Source organism: Octodon degus, unplaced genomic scaffold (genome assembly GCF_000260255.1).
Source record: "Octodon degus isolate 3935 unplaced genomic scaffold, OctDeg1.0 scaffold00086, whole genome shotgun sequence".
Lineage (NCBI taxonomy): Eukaryota > Metazoa > Chordata > Mammalia > Rodentia > Octodontidae > Octodon > Octodon degus.
The window spans coordinates 2001608-2028019 of record NW_004524662.1 but is presented as its reverse complement, the minus strand read 5'-3'; the positions used below and the strand labels follow the sequence as shown (position 1 = coordinate 2028019).

At 33.6% G+C, this 26412-nt stretch overlaps 1 protein-coding gene across 8 annotated transcripts in view; it reads left to right on the top strand.

Moving 5' to 3' along the window:
• Mipol1 (mirror-image polydactyly 1) overlaps positions 1 to 26412 on the top strand; it is a 349459-nt gene that overhangs the window by 67438 nt on the left and 255609 nt on the right. For all 8 annotated transcript variants that reach the window (XR_002822316.1, XM_023721848.1, XM_023721844.1 and 5 more), the window contains exon 7: positions 11906 to 12035. Coding sequence is in view for 7 of the 8 variants with exons in the window: in XM_023721848.1 (XP_023577616.1) it covers positions 11906 to 12035 (130 nt within the window). In the remaining variant the exon portion in view is untranslated. The remainder of the gene's footprint in view (positions 1 to 11905; positions 12036 to 26412) is intronic.

The window sequence follows — 26412 nt, the reverse complement described above, 5'->3', positions numbered from 1 at the left end:
GATAAATTTTGACAAGTATCAGGCCAAATAATGTGAGGGTAGAGTACAATCAATTTTTGTGATTTCATCCTAAGAAATGTTAATGCTTTTTTTTTTTCCTGAAAAGCAAATATTGAGTGAACAAAGAATTTACTTGCAGCAGAAACCAGAAATGGAAAATATTTTATACGATTAAACATACTGGAATTTAGAATTGTGTCAAACAAATGTATTAAGAATATATGTAATTAGTGTGTTTTACACTTTATAAAAATAATAGCAGTTTAGAAGGTGATAAGACTTTCACATGTGTGATTAAAGATTTGAAATGGGAAATAATATCAGAAAAATGCTAGGCAGCATTTACATTTCACAGAATTTTCACACTGGTATCTGTTAAAATATAGCTTGTAAAACAAGTAAAATGTTAAAATTATATATAAAAAAACGTAAGATTTGATAGTGACTAACATTTCAGGAATATCAGTACATTAAATCTTCTAATGTTAATTATTTAACATAATTTAGAATGTGATTTTATATTATCCTTCAGTTATCAGTAACAAGTATAAATATATATTACTGAGGATACTATTTTTTAAGTTAATGTTTTATAGTTATGCTGCTTTAACTTGTAAAAGTTCATGTAATTTCCTAATTTTAAGAGTTTCTATACTGCTGAGTGTAAATTTTAAAAACAACTTTACAAAGTTTGGCCAGATATTTATGTACACTTTTAAAGTAGTCATATATACTTTTAAGAATTTTTCCAATTAGATGTGTACATACATATAAAGATTTGTGCACAGAAATGTTCTTTATGGTGTTGTTTATACAGTAAATTTTAGAAGAGAGTGTATAATACAATAAAATGAACATCTTAGTTGTGTAGAATATGTCCTCTCCAAATGATAAGTTTCCATGCACTATTTCATATTTTTAAAAGAATACTACAGGGTATCTGAACACATCCTATGTATTTTTATTACACACAAACTTAAAACTATGAAATATTTGTGACCACCATTTTTTATAATGAGACTGTATTACTTTTTGATAAAAATTACTTATAAAATAATTTTATTAAATGTTGAAAAATCAAATCCAGTTTTAGAAAAACAATCTGTTCTGTAAAAGAAAGTCTGGAATAATAAGTAAGCATTATCATTAAAACAGAAGCATTAGACTACTTTAAATAAATATTAGTTTTTTACTCATATAGTGCAATAGTCTGTATTTAAAAATTCCCAAAATTGATATATGTGAAGAAAGGCATTATAATTTTTAAAATATTAAAAGACTAGTGTAGTATGTGTTCTTTTGGAGTACATATGTGATAATTTCACCATACACTAATTGTTTGCTAGAAATGTACTTAGCATCATCATAAATCCCCCTAAAAATGCTATCTATGTCTCATGTGAAGCTGTAATAGCAGATATTTATGGAAACTGAGATATTTTTATATTTATTAAAAGGTTGTATTTTACTTGTCTGGATTATTATGTTGCATATAAATTAAGAAAATAACTTGTGATTATTAGATATGTTAAAATAAAGTTTCCCCCCTTCCGTTTTATATTTGCATAACTACCATGAGGATGTTAACAAATGAATTCTTTTTTCCTGAAAAATGTCTATTCTTCAAACTATGTAACCTAAAAAAATCATGATCCACTGTTTAAACTAGAATGTTTTCCAACATACTGCGCACTTGTACTGTATTTTTAAAGTAGTTTGCAAAGTGTAGACTATGGGTTTGTCAATAGTCTTGGGTTCTACTAAGAAAATATGTACTCTGCTTTGACTCAATAAACTCATACTTAGTATGGTTCAGCTTCTTCATATTTACTCTTGTCCATATTAGAAAACAATTAGCTTACTAAACAAATTTGAGTATTTACTGGTGGGGGGTTGGGGTGATCTTCTCTGAATCTTTCTCATTTGACTAAGAATTACAGGATATTTGATAACCATATTTAAAAATGGAGATATCCAAATATTATTGTAAACACCCAAAGATTTGTTTTACCTACAATATAAGTATTTTACTTGGTTGGCTTACATAGTAGCTAATAATATTTGTTAATGTAATTTAACTGCTGTGAACCTTTACTGAACAAATATTGAAATTTATTCAAGTCAAAGAAAGAGAATCTCTAATGACTTTTGTTAAAGCTTCTATTTAATAGTTAAGGAGAAAAGTTTGTATGACATACGAGATGCAATTAACAGTAGATTTTACATTTAATAAAAAGAAAGAAGCATGCGTATTTGCTTTATTCATTCCATCATAATTTGCATTAGAGCTGAGGGTGTTTAATGAGCAAATTCCAACTAAAATGCTATATTGATTTTCTAGTGAACTTTGTAATAGTCATCTACCTTGGAAAAGCTCAGTGTTTACAATTAAGTTTTCTTTACAAAATAATGTTTGAGGGTTTCATATTGACCCTTTAAAAGTACCAGGTTCTAGAAAGAATCAAATTTTTCATAATCATGTTTCATATGTAATAGATATTAAAAATTACCATTAAGTAATACATTATTTTTGATTTTTATGTGTAGATCATATAATTAGATTTTCCGTGTGTTGTTTTCTGATTTAACCTTAAATAATCAAATAATAATTTCCTTAAAATTCATTTGTAATCTTTTAATTTTAAACAGCATTATAAAGGAAAAACAATTTTTTCTTGATTATAAAGGAACAAATAACTCCTTCATATGAAGCAATTTTTACCTTTAAGGATAGAAATAACTAGATTTACTATTAAAGCCCTGTATATTTCTAGCTTTACACCTTTCCTCAAATGCTACTGTACATAAAGAGAAATAGAACTTAAACTATCACATTTAAATATTTGGTCATACTTTCTAAAAAAAAGTGGTAAACCTGTTGGCACTTAAAATATAATAATTAGCATTCTTCCTATGATGTGCTATAATATTTGGAGTGATATAATATTAATTTGTACTTATTATTTTACATCTTTGGCCTATGGTAAGATTTTCATAATATAAACATTCAAAAAGTTCAAGTCATGATATATTGTTTTAACTTTTATGAAATTGTGATATACACTATATAATAAGCTCTCTTAGTATTCTTCTTTTAGTCTATTTATAATTGTTGCCTGGCAATGAAGGTTAAAACAGAAGTTCTGAACTGATTTTTATATATAAATTAACCTAAATGACATTCTTAAGTCTACAGATTAAGTGACATTAATACATCTAAAAATTGTCAATTTTTCTGTTTAGAATGTTAAAAAGTAATGCTAGAATTGAAGTGACATTCATTGACCTGAAAATACAGCTTGTATTACATTGATTTTAAATACTTGAACTGCAGTTAAAATAACTTCATAAATTTAAAGAAACACGGTTACTGAACTTTAGTGCCTCGGGATATCAACCCAAGTCCATAATGTTCTATATATACCACTGCCTTTCGTCCTATACAAAAATGTATGTTCTTCCTGCAAGAAGGCTGTGTAGAATTAGAAGGAAAAAGTAAAATTCATTTTTGTGTACTACATTCTAGATAGAAATGTATTTTAAAATAGCAATGATTAATATATGGTTATAGAATGGTATAACCATAGATATCCACATAATGATAATTTCTTTGGACTGTAAAGTATGAAAATCATGTTAAGAAGTACTGTTTTTTCCAAATGTTATGTTCATAACAATTTCTAATTAAACTTAACCTGTTTAACTTCCAATATGGAAGTATCTAATTTTATACATGTTTTATCTAGCTAATCCAAGCATAATTTGTCATATAGTTTATCCATTTATCCCCTAATAAAAATTAAGTTATTTCTAAATTGTACTTATTAGAAATAAATATGCTTTGAATATTTGTGTTCCTTTTTATATGGACATGCTTTTGTTTATTTATTTATTGGTAAACAATGTAAATGTGGAACTGCTGAATTTTATGGTGGGAATATATTTAACTTTTTTAAAGAAATGGAAGCACTGTTGTTATTCTGTCTTACATTTTTACCATCAGTGTATGAGATTTTAGTTTTATACGTTGTTGTAAACACTTGATATGTTCAGTCTTTAATTTTAGTATGTAGTGGTTATCTCATTGTAGGTTTAATTTGGATTTTCCTAGTTACTAAAAATGTTGAGCATTTGTTCATGTGATTATGAGCTTTAAGTCTTGTATCTATTTTTAATCATTCTGTTTATTACTGAGATGGAGAGTTTTGAAAATTCTGTTCAGGATGTAAGTTTTTAAATCAGATATAGTCTATCCAATCATTTTTCCAATTTAGGAGTTTACTTATCATTTTGTTTAGAATAGCAGAAATTTTTAGTTAAATTAGACTGGAGTCCAGTTTATTTATTTATTTTTTCAAAAAATGGTGTTACAGTTAAGATCTCTGGTTTAATTGTAATGTCCCAGAGGTTTTCCCATGTATTATTTTCAGAAAATTATAGCTTTAAATTTTATGTTTAGGTCTGTGATTCATTTTACAGACAATAAAATCAGTTTATTGTTTTAAAAAATCCATCAACTGGAAGATTGAGGCCGGGTGATTCCAGATTGAAACCCTGAGCAGCATAGCAATTTATGGAGGCCCTGTCTTAGAAAAGAAAAAAATTAAAAGGGCCACGACGCAAAGGTCCTGGGTTTAATCATTACTGTGCCAAACAATAAATTACCAATTTCACAAACCAAGAATGGGAAAATCACACAGAAGAGTGAAAGAAATCCAACAGTTGCAGTGAGTTTTTGTAATTAATATCAGCCGGTGACTTTATCAAATATAAGTTGATGAATTCTGGGTATTACATTCGTAATATCTTTTACTTTCCTTTATATGTTCTTTATATATATAAATATATCCTTTATCATATCCTTTATATATACTCAAATTATTTTCTAATTTTTCTTGGGACTTTGATTCATTTATTAGTTACATAATGTTTTTTAAATCTATGTGCTTGGGAATTTTTTTTCTTCTAGTTTTATTTTATTAGTACATGTTTGCTGTATACAACATTTACGTTCCTTTGTTGTTCCTTGAAATTTTTTGGGGGGGCAGGGCAGTTCAGCCCTCCCTGGGCGTGGGACTGGCATGGCTTGTGGTGCAGGAGATGGAACCTCAGTCCCTGCGTGCTTGCCTAAGCAGGCACTTTAGACCACTGAGTTATCTCACTGGCCCTGTTCTTCTAATTTTTGATTTTTACTTTAATTCCAATATGGCTAGAAAACATCCTTCATATGATTTGAATTTTTATAAATTTTTGAGCCTTATCAATTGGTGTCTTTTGCTGTTTCATACAGACTTGAAAAGAATATGTCATACAGTTGCTGGATAAAGTGTTCTTTAACTGTTATTTAGGGCCGGGGAGATGGCTCAATACAATAAGCGCTTGCCTGGCAAGTGCACGGGCCTGAGTTCAATCCCTGGTTCTGAAAAATAAAAAAAGAGCAAAACAAAAAACAGTTTAGTTCTTGGTTGATCCTAGTGTACATTTCTTCTATATTCTTGCTTATTTTCTATTTAGTTCATCCATAGGAGTGCACGCTGAAGTCTTCCACTATAATTCAAGATCTGTTTTACTTAAGTTTCTTTTTTTAGTTTCACATATGTGCATTCACATACATCTAGAATTTTGTATCTTTATATCATTACTGTCACTCTGATCCTCATAATTTTCTTCACTCTAAATGTATTTTTATGATAGCATAAACATGTCAATTTTATTTTTACTTTGTGGTTCATCATCTTTTGGCTTTTTAATTTGCATGTGTTATTGTATTTGAAGTGTTGAATTCTTGGACTGGTGAGATAGCTCAGTGGCTTAAGTACCTGACTGAGAAGCATAAGGTCCCAAGTTCTATCCCAGTACTGCAAAAAAACAAACAAAAAAGAGTGTTGATTTCTTGATCTAGGAAGTAAGTTTCTTGATTATGTGTAATTGGTCATCTTTTTAAAGTCCAATCTGATCATCTTTGTCTTCAGTTTGTGTGCTTATCTGACATATTTGAGTTCAGGACCATCATTTTATTATTAGTTCCCCCCCCCCAGTTTTTTAGTTCCTCTGGTTTTTCCCCCACCTGTCATCTTTTGTATTATGTGAATCTGTTTCAGATTCCAGTTGCAGTTTTTCTATTTGATTAATGTCTGTCTGTCTATATTTTAGTAACTGCTGTTTCATTATAAAATATAATCAATTCTTGGGGCCGGGGAGATGACTCAATAGAATAAGCGCCTCCTTGTTAAGCGCAAGGACCTGAGTTCAATCCCCAGGTCCACAAAAAAATAAAAATAAATAAATAAATATAATCGATTCTTACTACTCATAACTTCTATATTTAGAACTAATAATTTATCTTTTCAGTTGATACATAGAAAAGTTTAATGTATGACCTCTATCATGTATCACACTTGTGTATGCTGAAACCCATCAATAATAAAGTTTTATTCTCAACTGTTTTGTTGAAATTGAGCCTAGTTTACTATATTTACTGAGATATTTACCATTTCTTTGGTTTTCCTTTATTTCTAATGTTCAGTTTCCTTCTGTTATCGTTTCCCTTCTTTCAAAATAACCTTCTTTACCAGTGCTTTTAGGTTAGGTCTGCTCCCTATGAATTCTTACTTTTCCTTTGAGTAAGAACTATGCTATTCCTCTGTCTTTGTCATTCTCTCTGTTTCTTCATTATCGTTGATAAGGAGTCTTTATTGTCATTGCTGAGGAATGTTTCACAAGATGCAGAATTTCAGGTTGACAGTTCCTTAAACTGTCTTTTATGTTTCTTAAAAATGTTTTTCATTTCTATATGGCCTCTGTGGATTCTATGGGAAAGATGAAGTTATTTGAATTGTTGTCATAGTTATTGTCCTCCTGCTGTGCTTTCAAAGATTTGTCCTTTAATTTTTAGCATTGGGATTATTTTGTGTTTGAGTAGGTTTTTTAGATTAATCTTACTTGGGATGCAGTCAGGTGCTTATATCTGTGTGTTTTTTAGTCTTTTTCAACTTGGGATTTTTCTAGCCCTTATTTCAATTTTTCTTTCTTTTAATCTTTACACTCCTCTACTGCAGAGAGTGTATGACCTTTGCTGTCATATGGATCTGAGGCTGTGCTCGTTTTTCAGTCTTTTTTTCTTCAGTGAATCAGATCAAATATTTTTTTATTTACCTCAAGTTCATTGGCTTTTTAAATTTCCACTGCACTATTTAGATTGTCCAATAGGTTTTTGATTTTGATTTCTTTTTTTAGTTCTAAAATTGGCTTGGGGGCTGGCCAGATAGCTCAGCAGACTAAAGCATCTGTTTAGGCAGAGTGCAGTGGCTGAGGATCAATCCCCCAGGACACGCTGAAATGACCATTGAGACTGAGTGTAGTGGCACACATCTGTAATCCCAGCACTTGGGAGGCTGAAAACAGGTCACTAAGTCTGATGAGACCCTGTAGACCCTCTACTAAATGCAAAAAAATAAGTAAAAAATAAATAAATAAAATTTGCTTGGTTTTTATCACTCGTATTTCTTTGTGTTTAATTTTAACTTTTATTTCTAGAATGTTTACAAGCTATTTGCTCATTTATTAAATTCTTACAATGACTACCTTAAATTGTTTTTCAGATAATTTTGACTTCTTTGACTTTTGTCTTATGCAAACTGAGATTGAGAGGAAGTATTTTCATTATTTGTTTGTTTTTATTGATTTTTCCATTTAAAGTAATTTTAAATGTATTTTGGACATTTTGAATATCATTTTAAGAGATTCTAGATCTTATTTACATACTATTGATGTTCCAGCACACAATTTACTTACAAGTTTCAACTACTCATCTTCTTTGACCTGTAGTTCCAATATCAGTCCAAATTTGCCCTTTTGGAGGGGGCTTGCGGGTTAGCTCAGTTGTTTAAGCTGCTGCTCTGGCAAATCCAGTCAGGCGCAGGGAATGGTGGTTCCGATCCCCAGCTCCACATGCCTTACCAGACCCGCCCTTAAGGCAGCCTGAGCCAGCCAAAAAAATAAAATAAAATGCCCTTTTTGTAGCCTACCAGTATTCAGTCTAGAATTTGGGTGGGATTTTTTTTAGCTTGTGTCTCAAGGCCTTTGGCATGCTAATAAGGATCGGACTCGTTCAGGTACTGGTCAGGTTTACAGACTTCTCATAAGAGACACAACACTGGCCTGACCTGGTGTTGCTTTCCTAAGATCCTTGCCTTCCACTATTTCCTCATCCTTTTCTGGATTGTTTTAGTCTTTCTTTCTTTCTTTCTTTCTTTCTTTCTTTCTTTCTTTCTTTCTTTCTTTCTGTATTTTTAGGGAAGGGTCTACAGAGTGTTCAGGGTCTCAGTACTAGATCAGACTTGTAGTGATCCACCTGTTTTCAGTCTCCCAAGAGCTGGGATTACAGGTGCGCACCACCATGACCAGTCTCAACTGCCATGTCAATGTGCCCCAGGGGCGGGGCCAGCGTGGCAAGCCCGGGAATTGAACTAGGTTTTCTTTTCAACTTTTCTTACTAATTCTGAGAGAGGCATTGAGAGAAAAAAACAGGTTTTAGCATTTTTCTCTTGGCTTCTCCAAATGAACAGGAAAGTAAGGTACTCTTCCCTTACAGTTTTAGCTACTATACTTTATAATTGCCAGTGGTTTGTCTATTGATAATGCATTCCTTGTGAGGTTGCCTATGGTGCTAAACATTTAGAAATACAGTTAAAGAAACAATAGATTTCCTTGTTTCTAAGCTCTGGAGTTTTCTCCAGCCAGATAGACAATTTCTACTGTGTCATTGTATGTACCATAGTGTTTTCTGCTAGGAGTGGGGCTTGCTATGGTTTATAGCTGGATGTATATTCCAACCTCATGCATTCAGAGGTGGGACTTGTGGAAGATGATTACAGTAGGGCAGCTGGCTTGGTGTTAGGAGCTGGGATCTGGTCACAGGTGGCCAGTCACAATGGCCAGACCTGGCAAGGTTATCTGCCTCCTTGGCTCCAGCCTTACTCTCTTTCTACTTCCTGGAAATAGTAAAATACACAGCTTTTGCTTTTGTATACCCCTCTCCCATGCTATTTGCCCTGGAGCTGGATAATCATGGACTGTAACCCTGAAGTAAAATAATACTTTTCTTTCAGTTGTAGTTTTTGGGTATTGTGTCTCAAAAACAAGAGTAGCTATGATGGGGTTGTGATAGAGTCAGGCTGAGGTTACCAAGTGTAAACTAAAATGGCATTGTCATGGCCATTTCAATAGTGGGCCTGAATTGTAATTTTTTTTTTGTTGGATAGTTGTCTTGTACATTCTATCCAAATTTTATAGTTGCCTTCTTGTGCAGAGAAAGTTTAGCATGTTTACTGTAAATTACGCAGAAGTAAACTAGGCTTTTCCTTGAATGCCAACTAATTTTTTTTCTTTTGCCTTGAAGCCAATGTATCAGTAGTGAGGAGCAATTGTTTTATCTCCATATTTTGTAGATTGTTACTATTGAAAAATATAAGAAGGACTTAGTAAATTCATTTGCATTTTTTGCCCTCTAAAATTCAATAAATGCTTAACTCTAGATTCTATGGTCTTTTTATGAATGGAACTCACATTCTTTGTCTTTTTCATTTCTTTCGCCATTGCACTGGTTCAGAATTTCCTATTTTTCATCCTATTAGATATTTTATTAGATAATATGTATTTATATATAATATATTATTTATTATATAGATTAGATTAGATTATTACAATAATCTAATATTTATTAAGAGGCATAGTCAATCCAACCTTGAACTTTTCTCCACCTTAACTCCAATCTTATACATACATTCAGTATTCTAACATTTGGGTTAACACAGATCTGATCAAATTGTTTGTTTTGAAAGTCCTTTAATATAATATTCAAATTTGAGGTTAGCATCTATATCGTTAAATGTTCCAGGGAATAACTTATTTTATGGGCATTATTAACAAGAATTCTGAGGGGACTGAAATAACTTGTCCATTTCATATCTACAAACCAGAATATTCCATTTCAGTCATAAATATAACCCTCTCTTGCTTCCTCATTCAGAATGTTCTAATATCTGTCATTATGCTTAGATAGTGTCTAAAATGCTTACCATGTCTCGTGAGACCACCATGAGTTCTCAGAACAATTGCCCTCCAACTCTTACTATGCTCCAACCACGTTGGTATGGTGGTTTGTTTTTTTTTTCCTCAAAAACACCCAAAATCTCACATTTCTAAATCTCTGGTTTAAGATACTTTCATTGTCTGTTTATTCAGAAAGGAAAAAGAAATGTTTCATGTGTGCTTACATGTATGCATGTGTGTGAGCTTGCATACACATCTCCCTTTGTGTTAGTGTTCTGCATTATCCCATTTATAAAGGAATACTCTATAAACATAACCTGGTCTATTTCTTATCTGCAAAAGTCACTCTATTCTTTCATAGAGCCTTCTTTTCAAAGCCATTATCACTGTGCACTCCCATCTACCTAGTTACCTACCTTTCTCATTTTCTGCTCGTTTTTCTCTCTGCCATCTGTCTCCTGTTAATGAATGTATGCTGCAGGATGTTGGGGACTTGCTAGAGTATTATATTACACAGCCCTTAAGACTAGATGGACAACTGCCACCAGAGTTTGCTAAGTGTTTAGTGAAGACTGAATGGAATAAAGAATAGATATGTTATTCCCTCTTTAACTCAGCTTCTTGGAAGTGATTTTGGCTTTTACTTTGCCATTGCACATTGCATTTTATAATCCATCCATCTATCTATCTGTCTGTCTATCTATCTATCTATCTATCTATCTATCTATCTATCTATCTATCTGTCAAGATTTGTCTCTGCTACAGTTTATAGTTTAATATATTCATAACTATCATGATTATTTTTGACAAACCTTGGGTATAAACTCAATTTCATATAAGCTAAACTGAACCCTTTTTAATGTTTATTTTGTGCTGTGACATTACAAATAATATTTGTTTCAGTGATCTGGTATTTAAGCTCCACTTAACTGATGTTTCAGTAATGTTTTAAAAATTATATAAAGTCTCAAGTATACTATAGTTTAAATTATGCTTAATAAATGACTAGTTCATATGACATCAAGTCTCATGTAATGTACAAATCTAAGCATTTCCCTATGTATTTTATACCATCTGTTCTCTTCATTTGTGCTGCACTCCACCAGCACAGTTCTGTCCCTTTTAGTCTTCCTGATTCATTTCTTCTCCTCCCCTTAAGAGAGCCCACTGAGGTAATAGCCATCCTATATTTGTTGTTCATTATTAACATGTTTGCTTTATGATATTCACTAGTTGTATCTTTGCATAAATAGTAGCAACAGTTGAATTATTTTACAACTTGCTATTTTTGCCAGCATTTTACTTTAGAGCTTTATTCATTTGTTCATAGTTAATTCATTTTAAATGCAAGATAATATTCCATTCTGAATGTGTACCAATTCTTGCTGATGGTGGACTTTTGGGTTATTTGTAATTGTATAAGTTTGTAACACATACTCTGTTATAATGGACATTTTTATAAATGCTTCAATTTGCATATATGCCAAAATTTCTAGACTTCATACCAAACAGTAGATTTGCTAAGTTACTATAGAAGGACATACTCAACTTTAATAAGCACTGCCAGACAACACTTGATGTGGTTGTAAAAATATATGGTATCTGCAGTATATATGAGATACCTTAGCTCACAAACTCACTTTTGTTCTTAGACATTTTGCTTTTGCAACTTTAAATTGGTATCTCAATTTCACAATACCTATTAAAAATGTTTTATGAAGTAAGTAAGTGATACTGATTCAGGTAAAAAGATAAATGTCCCTTAAAATATCATTTATCTTTACTATTTATTTTTGACTAATGTATGCATTTCCTTTTTCTTTGATTGATTATGTGTTATCCATTTTGCTAGATCTAGTTGAAGAAGTATATTTTGCTCAGAAGGAACGAGATGAAGCTCTTATGTGTAGACTGCAGTTAGCCATCAAGGAGCGAGATGAAGCAATCGCACGAGCCAAGCATATGGAAATGTCTCTAAAAATGTATGTATGAAAGTAATACAAAAATGTGATATTAGAAGCATGCATAAATTATGTGTATTTTGTGGTACTATATTCCAAATGTTACTGATTCTTATTTGGTATGTCAGGAAATTGCATAACCTCACAACTTTTGTCTAGTAATTTACTTGTCAAGGATAACAATCGAAAAAGGAAAGGACAAAAGAGGAAAGGGGATGGGGGGAAGGAAAAAAGGGAAGGGAGGAAGGAGCACCACTCAGCACAGTGAGTTCACTTCTCCATAGCTCTGTTGTCAGTGTCCTTACCTTCCTATGTGATTTTTATCATCTGCTCTCCTCATTATCAGCTTTTGATGTATTTCAGCTATCTAGGTCCTTTTGCTGCTTTCTGCTTAACATCCTGTTCCTGTTTATAGAACACTGTCACAGAGCACTGTATTACAGGACTCTAGAACAGATTTTGAGTATTTGCTACCTGTTTTCAAATTCTCTTGATCCCTACTATCCTTCCTAGTCTTTGATAATATTTCTTGTATTCTTCTTTGATGTTGGTTCTTTTAGCCTCCTCATATAAATAAGAAATGCAGTATGTGTTTCTGAGGGCGTGGTTTTTTACCCTTTACCTAATGTCCTCCAATGCCATACATTTTGCTAGAAACACCAGGCTTTCCACCTCTCCTGCTTTGTCTGACCCTCTTCTCCCTTCTTTTTTTCCTTCCTTTCTTTCTTTTAATTGCAATATAGTTTTTCTCTTGAATGTCCATTAAAAGCATATGTGTTTAAGGCTTGTTTCCCAGCAAACCCCAGTCACTATGAGGGGGCAGTGGAGCTTGCAAGCAGTGGGGTCTAGTAGGAGGAAGTTGTTCACATAGGTCATGCCATTAACTGGGATATCAGACCCCAGCCCTTTCCTCTCTCTTTGCATCCCAGTTACCTGAAACCAGCTTCCTGTACCATATGCTCCTCATAAGTACTATATATTACTCTAATTTCAGAGTAGTTGAAGAAAATTTTGACTCATGGAATATTTTCTCTCCATAAGAAATATTAATTCCCTGAAGACCTTTTTAATTTTAGGGAAATAAATTAAGAAATATTAAGGTATGAAAATTCAGCAGTATCTCCTCATGCATTTCAATTAAATGGCATCATTTGACTAACAGATAAAGACTTCAAAACTAAAAAAAATTAACATTACTTACATTTGTAAAACTAGTTTCTATAGCCAAACTTCCCTATGTTGTTTAATCATACATTGATATTAAAAATAATTTAATTCCTGGAACTTTGATCACAGAAGGCATCTTTATGCCCACGTTCTTTACTATATGGAATCCCTCAGTGACAACATTTATTTTCAAATAGTTTCCCACTCACGTTGTTTTGTTTTAGCATCTTTGTTATGAATTTTCTTTTACTGGAGATATGTTCTTTATGTACACTTCTAAATGCCAACCAATAGTAGAAAAGTTTCGTTCATTTCCACCTAGTTCTATCTCTTTGGCTCTAACAGAGTAACTGACACTGAGGGTGTGTGTGTGTGTGTGTGTGTGTGTGTGTGTGTGTGTGTGTGTGTATGTTTACCATGTTGGAAATTGAATCCAGAGCCTTCTACATGCTAGGCAAACACTACCTCCTAGCCCTTTTCCTTTTATTTAGTTTGAGATAGGGTCCTCTTAAGTTGCCAAACTGGCCTCAAACTTAGACTCGCCTACCTCAGCTTTCCCAGTAATTGGAATTACAGACCAATATCCATGCCTGGTTATAACTGGTTGATTTGTAATGAACAAAAATTAATTGGTTATTTGCTTCTGGAGGTTGGAAAGAAAAAAGTCCAGCATTTTGAAAAGACCTTATTGATGTGTACATGATTACTTGGAGGAAGGCAGAACAAAAAAGATACCATGTAGAAGTAGAGCCCTTCCGGCAGGATCACACTTTAGAAGTCATACATTTCAGTACTGTGACAACAAAATTCAATATGAATTTTAGAGAGGAAAACATTCAAGCTGTAGCACCTGGGTTTTTCTCTTCTTTTTTAGTATGATCTTGTCTTTTTTGGTGATGACTGTACTGTGTTTCTGGGATGTTTGTAATTCCATGTCATTTCATCTACCAAACTAAAAACAAATAATTCTACGAGAAACTTTTCTTTAGCCAGCTATAGGGGTATAATTGCCTGTAATCCCAGTGTTCATGAGACTGAAGCAGGAAGATTACTAAGAGCTTGAAGCAAGCCTGGACTATATAGTGAGTGCAAGGCCAGCCTGAACTAGATAGTAAGACCTTGTCTTTAAAAAAATTACAAAATAAAACAACCAGAAAACATTTTTTTGTTTTAATGTGCTATGTATGAGTTTCTTTTTTTTCCATTTGTATATTTGGTATAGGTTCTCACTATGCAGCTCTGACTCGTAGTGATCCTCCTGTGTTCAGCCTCCCCAGCTCTGAGATTACAGATGTGTGCCACCATTCCTGAACGTGTTCACCAGCCCAGTGTGCCTGGGGACTGGGGTTCAAACCCTGGTCTCTGTGCTTTCCAAATGTATGAATTTTGTTTGATAAATAGATATTTGAAACTCATTTACAATATCTGAAGTACACTTCTTGGGTAAATATTATTCTCTTGCTACCCTTATATATAATCCTTGATCGCTGCAGTGGGGATGGAAGTTGAAGACTCCTTGGGACTACATGCCCCTTTCATTGAAAGTTTTGAGTTTTATTTAGGAGACTTCTTTGATATCATTCATAGAAGGCACATGCTATCTGGTCTGTTCTATCTTATCTTTACACCGTGGGATATTACTTTTGGGTTTTTATTATACCATGATAGTAAAAAAAAAAATCATCCTTGCTAATATTTGTTTCCTTTCTATATATTCTTCAATAATATAGAATTCAACTCAGGAGGATTTCATTTACTTTTTGTGGTTTACCTGCTTGCTTCTTTCTGTGATTATTTCTAAACTATATGATATTAGTTAGAAATTCTTCGTATCTGGTTAGTCATTATCTTTTTCTAGTACCTGTTTTTATGACCTTGAAGTGAATCTAGCCAAAATCATCTGTCCACTTTCTAAGTACTCCTACTTTTAAAAAGCACTGTATAGTGTCCTCCTTCCTTTGCTATTTGATTAATTTTTATTTTATGTTCATGATGTTATATAATAGGATAAAAATATTTATGTTTTCAGAATTCCAAGACCCATCTTTACTTGGACATCCAATTTTGTAAATGCACTGTTTATTCTAGAATCTCTTTAGATTTCCAGAAAATATATAAAGGTAACATGGAATGAACTTGATCTGGATCCCAATATTGTTACTGTCATTCATTGCTATGATACTTTTGTCACAGAAGAGACTCTAAATGTAATAACATAGTGATCAACTAAACTACACACTTTATTCAGGTTTCAGTAATTTTTCCCTATAGTTCTTTTCTGTTTTAATTACATTCAATTGTTATGTCTCCATAGCTTACTCTCACCTGTGACATTGTCTCAGATTTCCATGACTTTGATGATCCTGACAGGCTAGAGGAGTACTGCATAGTCAGACACTTTATACGATGTCTGTCAATCTGGGCTTTACTGACTTCTCACAATTAGCCTGGGGTTATTGATTTTAAGGATGAAGACCATACGAATGCCATTCTCATCAAAATCATTTCAAGGTTATATCCTATCAGTATTATTAATCACCATAATACTTACCTGATCAAGGTCAATATTCCATGTTTCTCCACTGTGAAATTATTTCTATTCCATTTTTCACACTCTACTTCCTGTAAGCAAATTACTAAGTACAGTCTACATTCAAAAATGTGGATTGAAATTTTTTGAGCTCCACCTCTACTGTAACTTGGTTCTTGAATATTCTTCCTGAGGCTCACATTACAGGCTTCAGTTGCAGGGTGTTGTTATTATGGGATGTAATGAAACCTTCAAGCAATGGAAACTAATGTCAGATCTTGATGTCATTTGAGGACATGCCCTTGAAGAGGATAGTGGGACTCTGACCCCTTCATCTTGCTGTCAGTTGTTTTCTGGCCACAAAACACAGCGTACCTGGTTTCACAAATGCTTTTGTTTGTAAATAATTTGGTTTGAAAAACCAAAGAAGCATTTGGAAAGTTTTTTTATTTTGTTTGCAAACTTTCTTTCAGGTGACAAACACCTATTATGACTGTCTTTCCAACACAAACATGGCCATCTTTTCTAAAATAAGAGAACAAATTAAGTTCATGAACCAAATACCACTATAAATGACTTTGTTTTACTAGGTATTTCTGCCATAATTTATATATATAGATATAAATATAGATATAGATATAGATATAGATATAGATATAGATATAGATATAGATATAGATAGATATAGATATTCTTACCATAGGCCAGTTCCAAAATTATATGGCCAAACAGTGATAAACTGAAACAATGTGAGCCAAATTACTTTTCTCTATGTAAGTTAATTATCATATGTATTTGTTATAGTAATGCAAAGCTGATTAATGTAACCTATAGGAGAGAATGTATTCTCTCTCTCTCTCTCTCTCTCTCTCTCTCTCTCTCTCTCTCTCTCTCTCTCTCCCTATCTCTATCTCTATCTCTATCTATCTCTTTTTTTTTCCAGTACTGGGGATCAAACTAGGGACCTTTCTCTTGCCATGCAGGTGCTTTTGGTGCTGAGCTATTTCCCCAGTCCAGGAGAGAAAATTTTCCTTTAAATATTTGTAGCTCTTTGGGACAGAGGATCTTTTATATCAGTATTTTCTCAAGGATGCACATTTAAAACTTCAGATTATAATCTAATACTGTATTTATTTTTTTGTTTGGATTGTTCTAGCTTTGGTTGTTGAAAGCTCCTTCAGTTTAGCTCTTCTATAACTTTGGCATGTCTCTCTCCTTTAAATTTTTGAGTATTTCTTTCTTTCTGGCTATTATGGCCAACATCTCATGTACTCATGTACCAGTGCTTCAGGAAGATGATTGCATCATGGAGGTTCCATAGTTATCAAGGAATTTATCCACTAATGATTTGGATGTGCGAGTGTACTAGGAGGTATGATGTTTCTTGAGGGCAGATTATAACCTGGAAGGTTACATCTCCCTCTTTGGCTTTGTCCTTGTCTCTTGCTTCCTGGCTACCATGACATATGCAGCTTTCCTCTTGCCACACACATCCAATATTCTATTTCTTCCTTTTAGCCTGCTAACCATGGACTGAAAATTTTTTGTGTTGCTATGGATGGAGCACAGGGCCTCACTAATGGTAGGCTAACTTGCTATTGCTAAGCTACACCCCTAGCTCACATCTCCTCATTTAAGTTATGGGTGTCAGGTATTAGGTCCAGTAACAAGGAAAGTCACTGAGATAGATTGTAGTATCAGAAGTGGTGTGATCATACCTGATTATGTGGTTTAGAAGCCTTCAGATCTAGTTTGCAAGTTTGGAAAGATTTGAAGCAGTGGGTTACAGAAACCCTAGAATGCTATAAATCAACCTTAATGAGAACGTATGATCAAAGGTCAGGCCAGAATGCTGATAGAAATGCAGTTACTGAAATCCAGGCTCAGGAGGTTTCAGCTGGGAATAAGGACTCCATTACCAGTTGAACTAGAGGCCATGTATATTGTGCTCTCGCAGAAATTTATTCTGCATTTTGTCCATGCCCAGAGACTTTGCAGATTTGTGATAAAAGTTGGTGGAATAATTAATCTGGTAGAAGAAATTTCAGAGGTACTTGTCTCTTCTCATGAGAGAAGGTTATGCTTCTCTCACTGGGGGGACAAATACCTGACACTCAAAATGAAGGAAATAAAAGTTTATTTAGTTCACAGTTACTGGAAGTTTCAGTCCATGCTCAGCTGGTTCCAAGGCAGTGTGGCACAGGGCAGAGACCAACCTTTCATGGTGGTGGCAAAGACAAAGGGAGGGGCTGCAACTCAGCTAGCTAGCTAGCCTCTTTCTCCCACTCACATTGTAATGCAAATTACCCACCCCAGGGTAAGTGCAGCATCCACACCTGTAATAATCACAAACTCTAGAAGCTGCTTTATGACTGCATAAGGCTTTGGGGGGGGACACATGTACATAAATTGTAACATTCCACCCCACGGACTCCCAGAGACTCATGCACATCCCTTCATGCAAAGACATTTTAGCTCATCTCTAAAAGTTGCCAAAGTTACAACGGTTTTGGCATTGCTGAAAAGTCCAAGTCCCAAGTCTCTTCCAAGATCAAAAGCAAACTCTTTGCTGTGAGCCCCTGTACAAATGAAAAGTTAAACACTTCTAACATTCAGTGGCACAAGATAAACGTTACCATTCCAAAAGGTACAAACAACAGGGGAATGCAAAGCATTGGGACCAACAGAAGTCCAAACTCCAGCAGGGAAAACATTAGCTCCTATAGTTCCACGTGGAACATCAGGAAGTAATCTGTGGCAAATTGTGAGCTCCATGTGGCTCTGCCACATGGCATTTTTGGTGGTAGCTCCCATGGTTTCTCTCTTAGGTCTGCTTTGCTCCCTTTTTGCAGTTTCCTTTAGATGACCACATTGCTGGCTTTTCCCAACTTCTGGGGTTTCTACTGAATAGGCTTCTCACTCACAGCTTCACACCCGACCCTCTCAGAGGCACACTTCCTGGCCTCCCAGGCCTTCTGAAATCTATGTGGAAGCCTTCTTAACTTCAAATCTCTCACATTCTGAATGCTCCTAAAGCCAACACCACAACTTTCAGCCATGGCTTGGATACTGCTGATGGCTTTCATCCAGATCTACATTGCCAATCAGGAACAAAATAGAACAAAATACAAAACATATAGAAACTAGCATGGTTTTGCCAAAAAAGAATCACTTGAGAGTTGGGGCCATCGAGAGCATGATTGCTGAAAAGATCGACATTACAAAGAAGCCAAGTACTTTTCATCAGGACAATAGGAAAACTAGCTTGAGGACATCTCAGATATCCATAAAATCTCATCCTTTGCTGGCTTAAAGGTTTAAAAGTGAAAGACTGATTTGATAAGAGAACCTGTGGGAACCTAACTCATTCAAGGCCCATGCAGCCATGATGCAAAGGGGTTTAGCTACTGCTTGAACTGGCATCATCCATATGGTTTTGGTTTAACTGGTTTGTAGATTGTCAGAGTTATGGGGTCAGGGAGCCTTCTGTCAGATTTCAGTTGGCCTGGTAGTCTAGACAATATACCTCTGAGAAGGCAGTGTAGAAAGCTGTGAGAGTGAAATCAAAAGTATGATGGAAGCCATAGGAAGTTGAAAATGCCAGAAACATGGAATGTCTGCAGAGTACAACTACAGGCAGGGAAAGCCTCCTCTTGAAAGACCATGAGGGCTGCAACTGGCAGTGTTAGAGGGATTTGACCACACAAACCCATTGGAGTTTACATCTTGCCACACCTTACCCTGCTTCCTTGACACAGAACTACAGGATGTAATGCTTGCCTAACAGGATTTTGGTCTTGCTTTGATTCCACTCCTTTCTATTCTCTTCTTTTCCCCTTTTGAGTGAGAATGTTTACCCCTTATCATTGTATGTTGGAAATTTTTTATTTTCTTTTAAATCTGTATAGGGCGTTGCATCCAAGTGTTTGTCTTGAGTCTCAGAGGAGACATTGCACTTAACTTTTAAGTAAAGCTTTAACTTTTAAATCTTTGGTGACTCTTAGATGTGAACTAAATACATTTTCCATAGAAAGATGTTTGCTGCCCATTTTCCCGTGGGCAAAATGTTTTCGTTTATATCTAGAATGATACCAGAAACTCTCATGCACTTAGACATAGGGCTTTGGGAAGGTAGTTGGGTCATTAGGACACTATATTTATCAGTGACACCCTAGTCCACTAATGAGCTAAGCATTGCTGTTAGGAGCAGGGTCCTGTATAGTCTGGTCACTAGGGACATGACCTAGAAGGGTAAAGTTTTCTCTCTGGTTCTTCCTTCTGTCCTGCTTTCACACCACCATAATGTGAGCTTTACTCTGCCGGATCTTTCCCCAGTGTTTTTCTCACTTGTAGCCTGCTGGCTATAGACTGAAAACATGAGACAAAATAGCATTGTTCTCCTTTAGATTGTGAATGTTGTTTTTCTTGTCCCAACAATAAGAAAATAACTAAGACACCAGCAGTTAGAAAATGCTCAAGCATCATCTTATATAGAAATTTCTAGGGATAGTCCTCACCTCCATAACCAGGCATTCTTCTGAGAATTCTAGTTCTTCATATAGGAAAATTATAAAAGCAAAAGTCTTGAGGCCAGTTGTGCCCTTTGTTGTTGGAGTATGATTACTTCATGTTTCTCTGAGAAGACAGAGTAGGAAATGTGTTTATACTAATTACTCTGAGTATATGTACCTATATGTCTATACCTACTTTCAGCCAAACATGAGTTTACTTTGATGTTCCCAAATCTAATCCAGTAGAATTTCTGGTTTCCCTCTTTCCTCATCTCTCTCAACCATCAGAAATCTCACTTTGACCAACCACCATCGATTTACTTATTTGTTGAAGTACAGTATATATACATCTTTCAGAATCATTAACACATACTTCCATGAGAAACCAATTTATCAATGAAATTCTACGCTATGTGCAGTCCATTTAGCTTTACAATTACCAGTCTTGCTTAATTTTCTTATTTCCCCCAACTGTAGCTCTTGAAGTGACTTTATACAGAAATTTTATAGCGTGGTTTTACCATAGTCTTCATTCTATCATATTTTTGATCTCTTGATTATAAATAAAGTAGTATGGTAATGGATTCTTATGTTAAATCTATTTTAACTATGAGAAACCTCTATCTTTTGGAGTAGTTGTACAGTTTTGGATTTCTAGGAGCACTGAGTTAGAGTTCCCATTGCTCTGCATTCTTGCCATTGCTTTTTTTTTTAATGTAGTTCCACATATTGGATGTTGGCTATCTTAATAGGCTTATAGAGTTCTCCCAATATTTTTCATTTTCCTGATAACATAATTTTGAATATATGTTGTATTTGTTCTTCGCCTGTATATTGGCTTTTGCAGAGTTGATCAGGTTTTATATTGCATATTTTTTGTTTATAAATATTATTTATATTTTAGATAGTACTTTAGCATAAGTGGTTTGCGTATATTTTCTTCCAATCCATATCTTACCTTTCTTTTTTTGAGTTTTTCAACAATATAGTTAGCAAAACACAACTTTTAAATTTTGTGAGGGAAACTTGGCTTAATGTTTGATTATTCTCTTTTATAGTTGTACTTTTTTGTATTGGTTCTAAAACTCATTGCCAAATGATGTTACAGATTTTGCTCCCATTTTACATCCAAAATATGGATGTTCTCTTCTAGAGCTTATAAACATGCTTCATGTTTTCTTCTAGAGCTTATAAACTTTGTGTTAGTGATCTATTTGGAGTTAATTTTGTAGAACATATCAGGTATGTGTGGAGTTCTTTTCTTTTTGTTTTTGTATGTAAACATTCCTTTATTCTACTTTAGTTTGTAGAAAAGACTTATTCTTTTTCATTACATTTTCTTTGGACCTTTGTCAAAAGTAAGTTGGCTATTTCTGTGTGGTCGTATTGTGGACATGGTATTCTGTTCCTCTGATATATATCTCTGTTCCTTTGGCAGTCACACAGTCTTGATTACTTGATTTTGTATTGTCTTGAATTCAGATGCCAGTCTTCCCAAGTTGTCCTTTTATTATATAGTTCTTTTAGCTATTGTAGGATTTTTGCCTTCAGGTGTGCATTTTAGAATCAATTTGTTTATATTGCTGAAATTCTTAGAATCAAATATTTTTACATATGCTTTCAAAGTAGATATCATTTTTAAAATTTCAGTTATGCACCTATTAAAACTTTAGATACATGGAAATGATTGATGTTTGAAGACATGGAGTTATTTTTCTGATTTGATCATTGCACTTCGTTATACTGCATCTCAATGTACAAATACATATTAAATCTCAGTATTTTTTAAACTTTAGAAATGTTTGGGAATTTGCATGTACTATTATGTTCAGCTTATCTGCTGCTAAATTATGCTATAATGTAGTTATTACCACTGATTTAATTACCTAGTGAGTCACCCATTCTGTTCATAAGATTTGCTTCTACAATTTTTTTTTAAAAGCAGATTCATTCTCCAAAGGTAATAAATCATTTTTTCATACAGCAGCACAACTCTTTTTTTCTGTGAGTCAGGGTGTAGCTTTGTAGTTCTGGCTAGCCAAGGAACTAACTTATGTAGACCAGGCTGGCCTTGAATTCACAGTGATCCTCCTGCCTCATTGTCTTGAGTTCTGGGATTACAGGCATGTACCACCATGCCTGGCAGCATCACAACTCTTGAAGTAGATTTTATTCATGCTTAAAGGTGAAAAACATTAGTGTACTAGACTGTTTGGGCAAAACCTCAAATTCAGTAAAGTCACATCATTAGAATTATCTACCTCAGATTTACTGAGACAATTTAAACTTAGTACATATACAGTGCAGTTTATTGGCTCATTTTAAAACCTGATCCTCTCTTCCATAATTTCTGTCCCAATCAGTGACTAAATCCGCTACCTAATTATCTGAGCTAAAACTTCTTCCTTAGAAAAGCTATTAAATCAATCTCTTAGTTTGTTTATTCTGTCTCTAAACTGATAAATCTAAATAAATGGTATCCTTTTTCATAATTTTTTATATTCCATTGCATATCTTCTTTAATTTATACATTTCTTTGTTACTCTTTTTATGACAGTATATTGGAACCAGTGTTTCTTGAAACAGAGTCATTTTTATTTTGTTCTTTGTAGCATTTGTGTTAAGGGAAGAATATAAATAAGAGAAAAGAAAAACACTCAATCCTCACTTTGTCTTTAAATTAATTAATTCCATACACATTTATTGATTATATGCTACTAGCATCAGTTAAGTGCCAGTTGCTGTCAAGTAATAGCATTATGATCTCAGTTTATTTAGGAACATGACCTAAATAGTTAAACAAGGACTTAAAACAGTATTAACTGGTGCAAAGATCATTGGTTCCTATAAACAGTTTGTAGTAGGAGCTTTTTATATCATAGTGAGGAGTGTGGGTGGAAGGGAATTAAGAACATTCATACCAACCAAAAAAACCAGATATCAGCTAATGTTGTATGGTACTGTGGAGGTTTCTTTGTCTATAGTTGAGTTTATAGCTTCTAAACTTCAAGACATCACTTTGCAATAAATTTTAGAATAAATTCATAACCAAATTTTATTTTACTTAAAGACATATTTGGAAGAATTCAATATAGAATGTAACATGCATAAATTACTTTATCCCTCCTTAAGTTCCTATTTTTTGTATCTTATGGTCCTTTGATCTTCAAATTTCTTGTCTTTATTTTTCCCTATCTCCTTTGCCACTTCTACCCTACTTTGTATCTCCTACTATAGTGTAGTTCTCTTCTTATTTTCATGTTTTTCTGCTTCTCCTTTACCTCTTGAATTTTCAGTGCTTTCTTTCCTTCTTTTTTGGCTTAAATCTAAAATGAGAAAATGAGGATTCAAGTTAAAATGAGCCAATACACATAGATGTGTATACACATTATGTATATACATTTGAACTCCTGAGATGTTAACATATTTTTCAGTCTCTTTTATTCTTAGAGGTTTTTTTTTTTAAAGAATTTTGACACTGAAAAATGAGAATGAAAGCAAACAAGTCAATTTTCTGAATTATTGTTCATTAGTTGTTTGTTATTTGAGGTCAGGGTTTTGCTTCTTACTATTGAACATAGTCACCCACTGTACTTTCAGAAAGGAAAAATGTAATATTGACTGATTGAGAGGGATAATCATGAAAGGTAACATTTCTTGCAGAGTCTTTTCACTTACAGTGTGAGATTGTCAGTCAGAATTTGCTTAGTATAGGAAATCAATCAGAACTTGAACTTGTAGACATTTACTTCAGCAAAATTCTTACTAATTATCATGACTTTGTGACTTCAACTGTAGTAAGCATAATTTAGATTTTACACAGATGTAGATTCTTTACTTTTTAAAAAATTATTATTACCTGTTACCATACAAAATAATTGCATTTTCACCATGAGGTGACACATATGTGAGAAGCATCACTCTTTTTTTCCATAATAAGGATATATAATTTATAGTTTGTGAGCTATATTTCGTATAAAACCATCTATGACTTTATTTTATTTATTTATTTTATTTATTTATTTATTTATTTATTCTAGTACTGGGGATCAAACTCAGGACCTTGTGCTTATGCTACTGAGCTGTCTCCTCAGCCCAACAACCATGACTTTTATTTCTTACTATTTTGTACGTGTTACAAGTAAACCTTAGTACTTCAGTAATTCAAATTCATTTATCAGCAAATTACAAATCATTGTGTTACAAGCTTTTATGGGCAATCTCACAAATTATTTAAAGTCTGAATGCTGAATTAATGTGTCTGGGATATAATGTAGCCCACAATAAGAAAACTTGATTCTTTTTGGGCCAGGGATAGCTCAGTAGATTAAGTGCCTCCCTGGTAAGTGCAGGGTCCTGAGTTCAGTCCCCAGCATCGCAAAAAAAAAAAAAAAAAGGGGAAAAAAAAAAGAAAGAAAATGTGATTTTGATTTAAAAGTTCTCAATTATTAGCAGGGAAGTTTAATATTAAAGCAAATATGATTGTTTCATTCCATTTCTGTTAAGTTTTTAAAACATTGAACTGTTTATCTATCTCTTATTAAATTATTCTTTATATTGAAGGTCCTACAGGAATTTATAAATATTACAAACAAGTTCTTGTTATGTTAGAGATACACAAATTAGGTAGCCTAGCTACAGTTGTTTTCAATCTTGTTATGTATAATTCTTTGGAAATGAAAGTGGAGATTTATTATCTTAGTCTAAATTTTTTAATAATATCCAAGAATCTATGAATGTAAATATTTAGCTATGTGTGTGTATACATTTTAAATTGTGAAATTTAATTGTGAAAATTTTAGATATTTAAACTGGATTGTATTGGCAAATTGCCATACTCAGCTCATAATCTGATTTCATCTGTAAAAGCATAACATTAAAATCAGTATTTCCTCACTACGGATGACTTCCTTAAAATCATTCTAAATGAAACAGTAACTGATGATTAAGTGCTGCTGGTATTTTTACGATGAACATAAATGTTAGAATTTTGTTATATTTCTCAGGGTTTTTTTATTTTATTTTTTTGCGGAACCAGGGATTGAACTCAGGCCCTTGCACTTTCCAGACAAGCGCTTATTCTACTGAGCTATCTCCCCGGCCCCTGTATTTCCAAATTAAGTAAATAAGTGTAATGATAATTTTCAGTTTTTGAAGAACAAACTTTCAAATCATCTTTGAAAATCTGATTTACTTGAAGAAAAATTATAGAGGAAGAGATTACTTTTCTCAAGTTGTATTTAGTACAGGGTCTAACAGGATCTCACTACACAGATCAGACTCATAGTGATCCTCCTGTTTTCAGCCTCCCAAGCATTGGGATTACAGGTGAGCCCCATCACGCTCAGTCTCAACTGTGGTCTCAGTGCACCTCAGGGGCGGGGCTGGCATGACACACTGGGGATTGAACCCTGGTCCCTGTGCCTGCCTAAGCAGATACCTTTAATCCTCTGAGCTACCTGGCTGGCCCATAATTGCATTCACTTATAAAAGATACTGAGATTGTAATTTAATCTTATCTTGGGTTTTCTTTTAAAAGTGAGAATAAGGGTACTATTTATGAGTTCACAATATTTCTGCATGACATTTTTACTCTAAACTGAACAGATACACTCCATAAACTAGATGTGAATGAAACTTATTTAAGCCTAGTAACATTTTTGAAAAAAACTCATTTGTTTACAGTAAAGTACTATAAATAACTCTTGAAAATCTATTGCGGGCATGGTATATGTAGCCCAACTGGCTAGGGATTATGGGGTCATTTTATGTGACTTCCAATTTAAAGTTAAAAATCAAATGGCATTTTGGGAATACACAGGCAGCATAAATTCCAAATCTTTTGGTTCCTTTTTACTGTTTTCACTAAGGATTCCTTTCCTTCTAAAGTTTAAAAACATTTATACATTAAATTTTTATTAGTATGCATTTGAGGTACATAACAATTGCTTTCAGTGTGGGAAACATGGTATACTCACATAACACATCTTAATTGTTTTTAGCATTCACTTCCCCTTCCTACACTCTTTCCTTCCATGTCTTGGTCCCCATCCCATTTGTGAAAGAAGTAAAACCTATGTAAGTTCCCCAAAATTCTGAAAACCACATTTCATACAGCAGCAAAAGACAGTTGCTTTAACATTTGATATTACCCAAGTCCCCGCTCAATCAATTTTTGCATTCCTAGGTT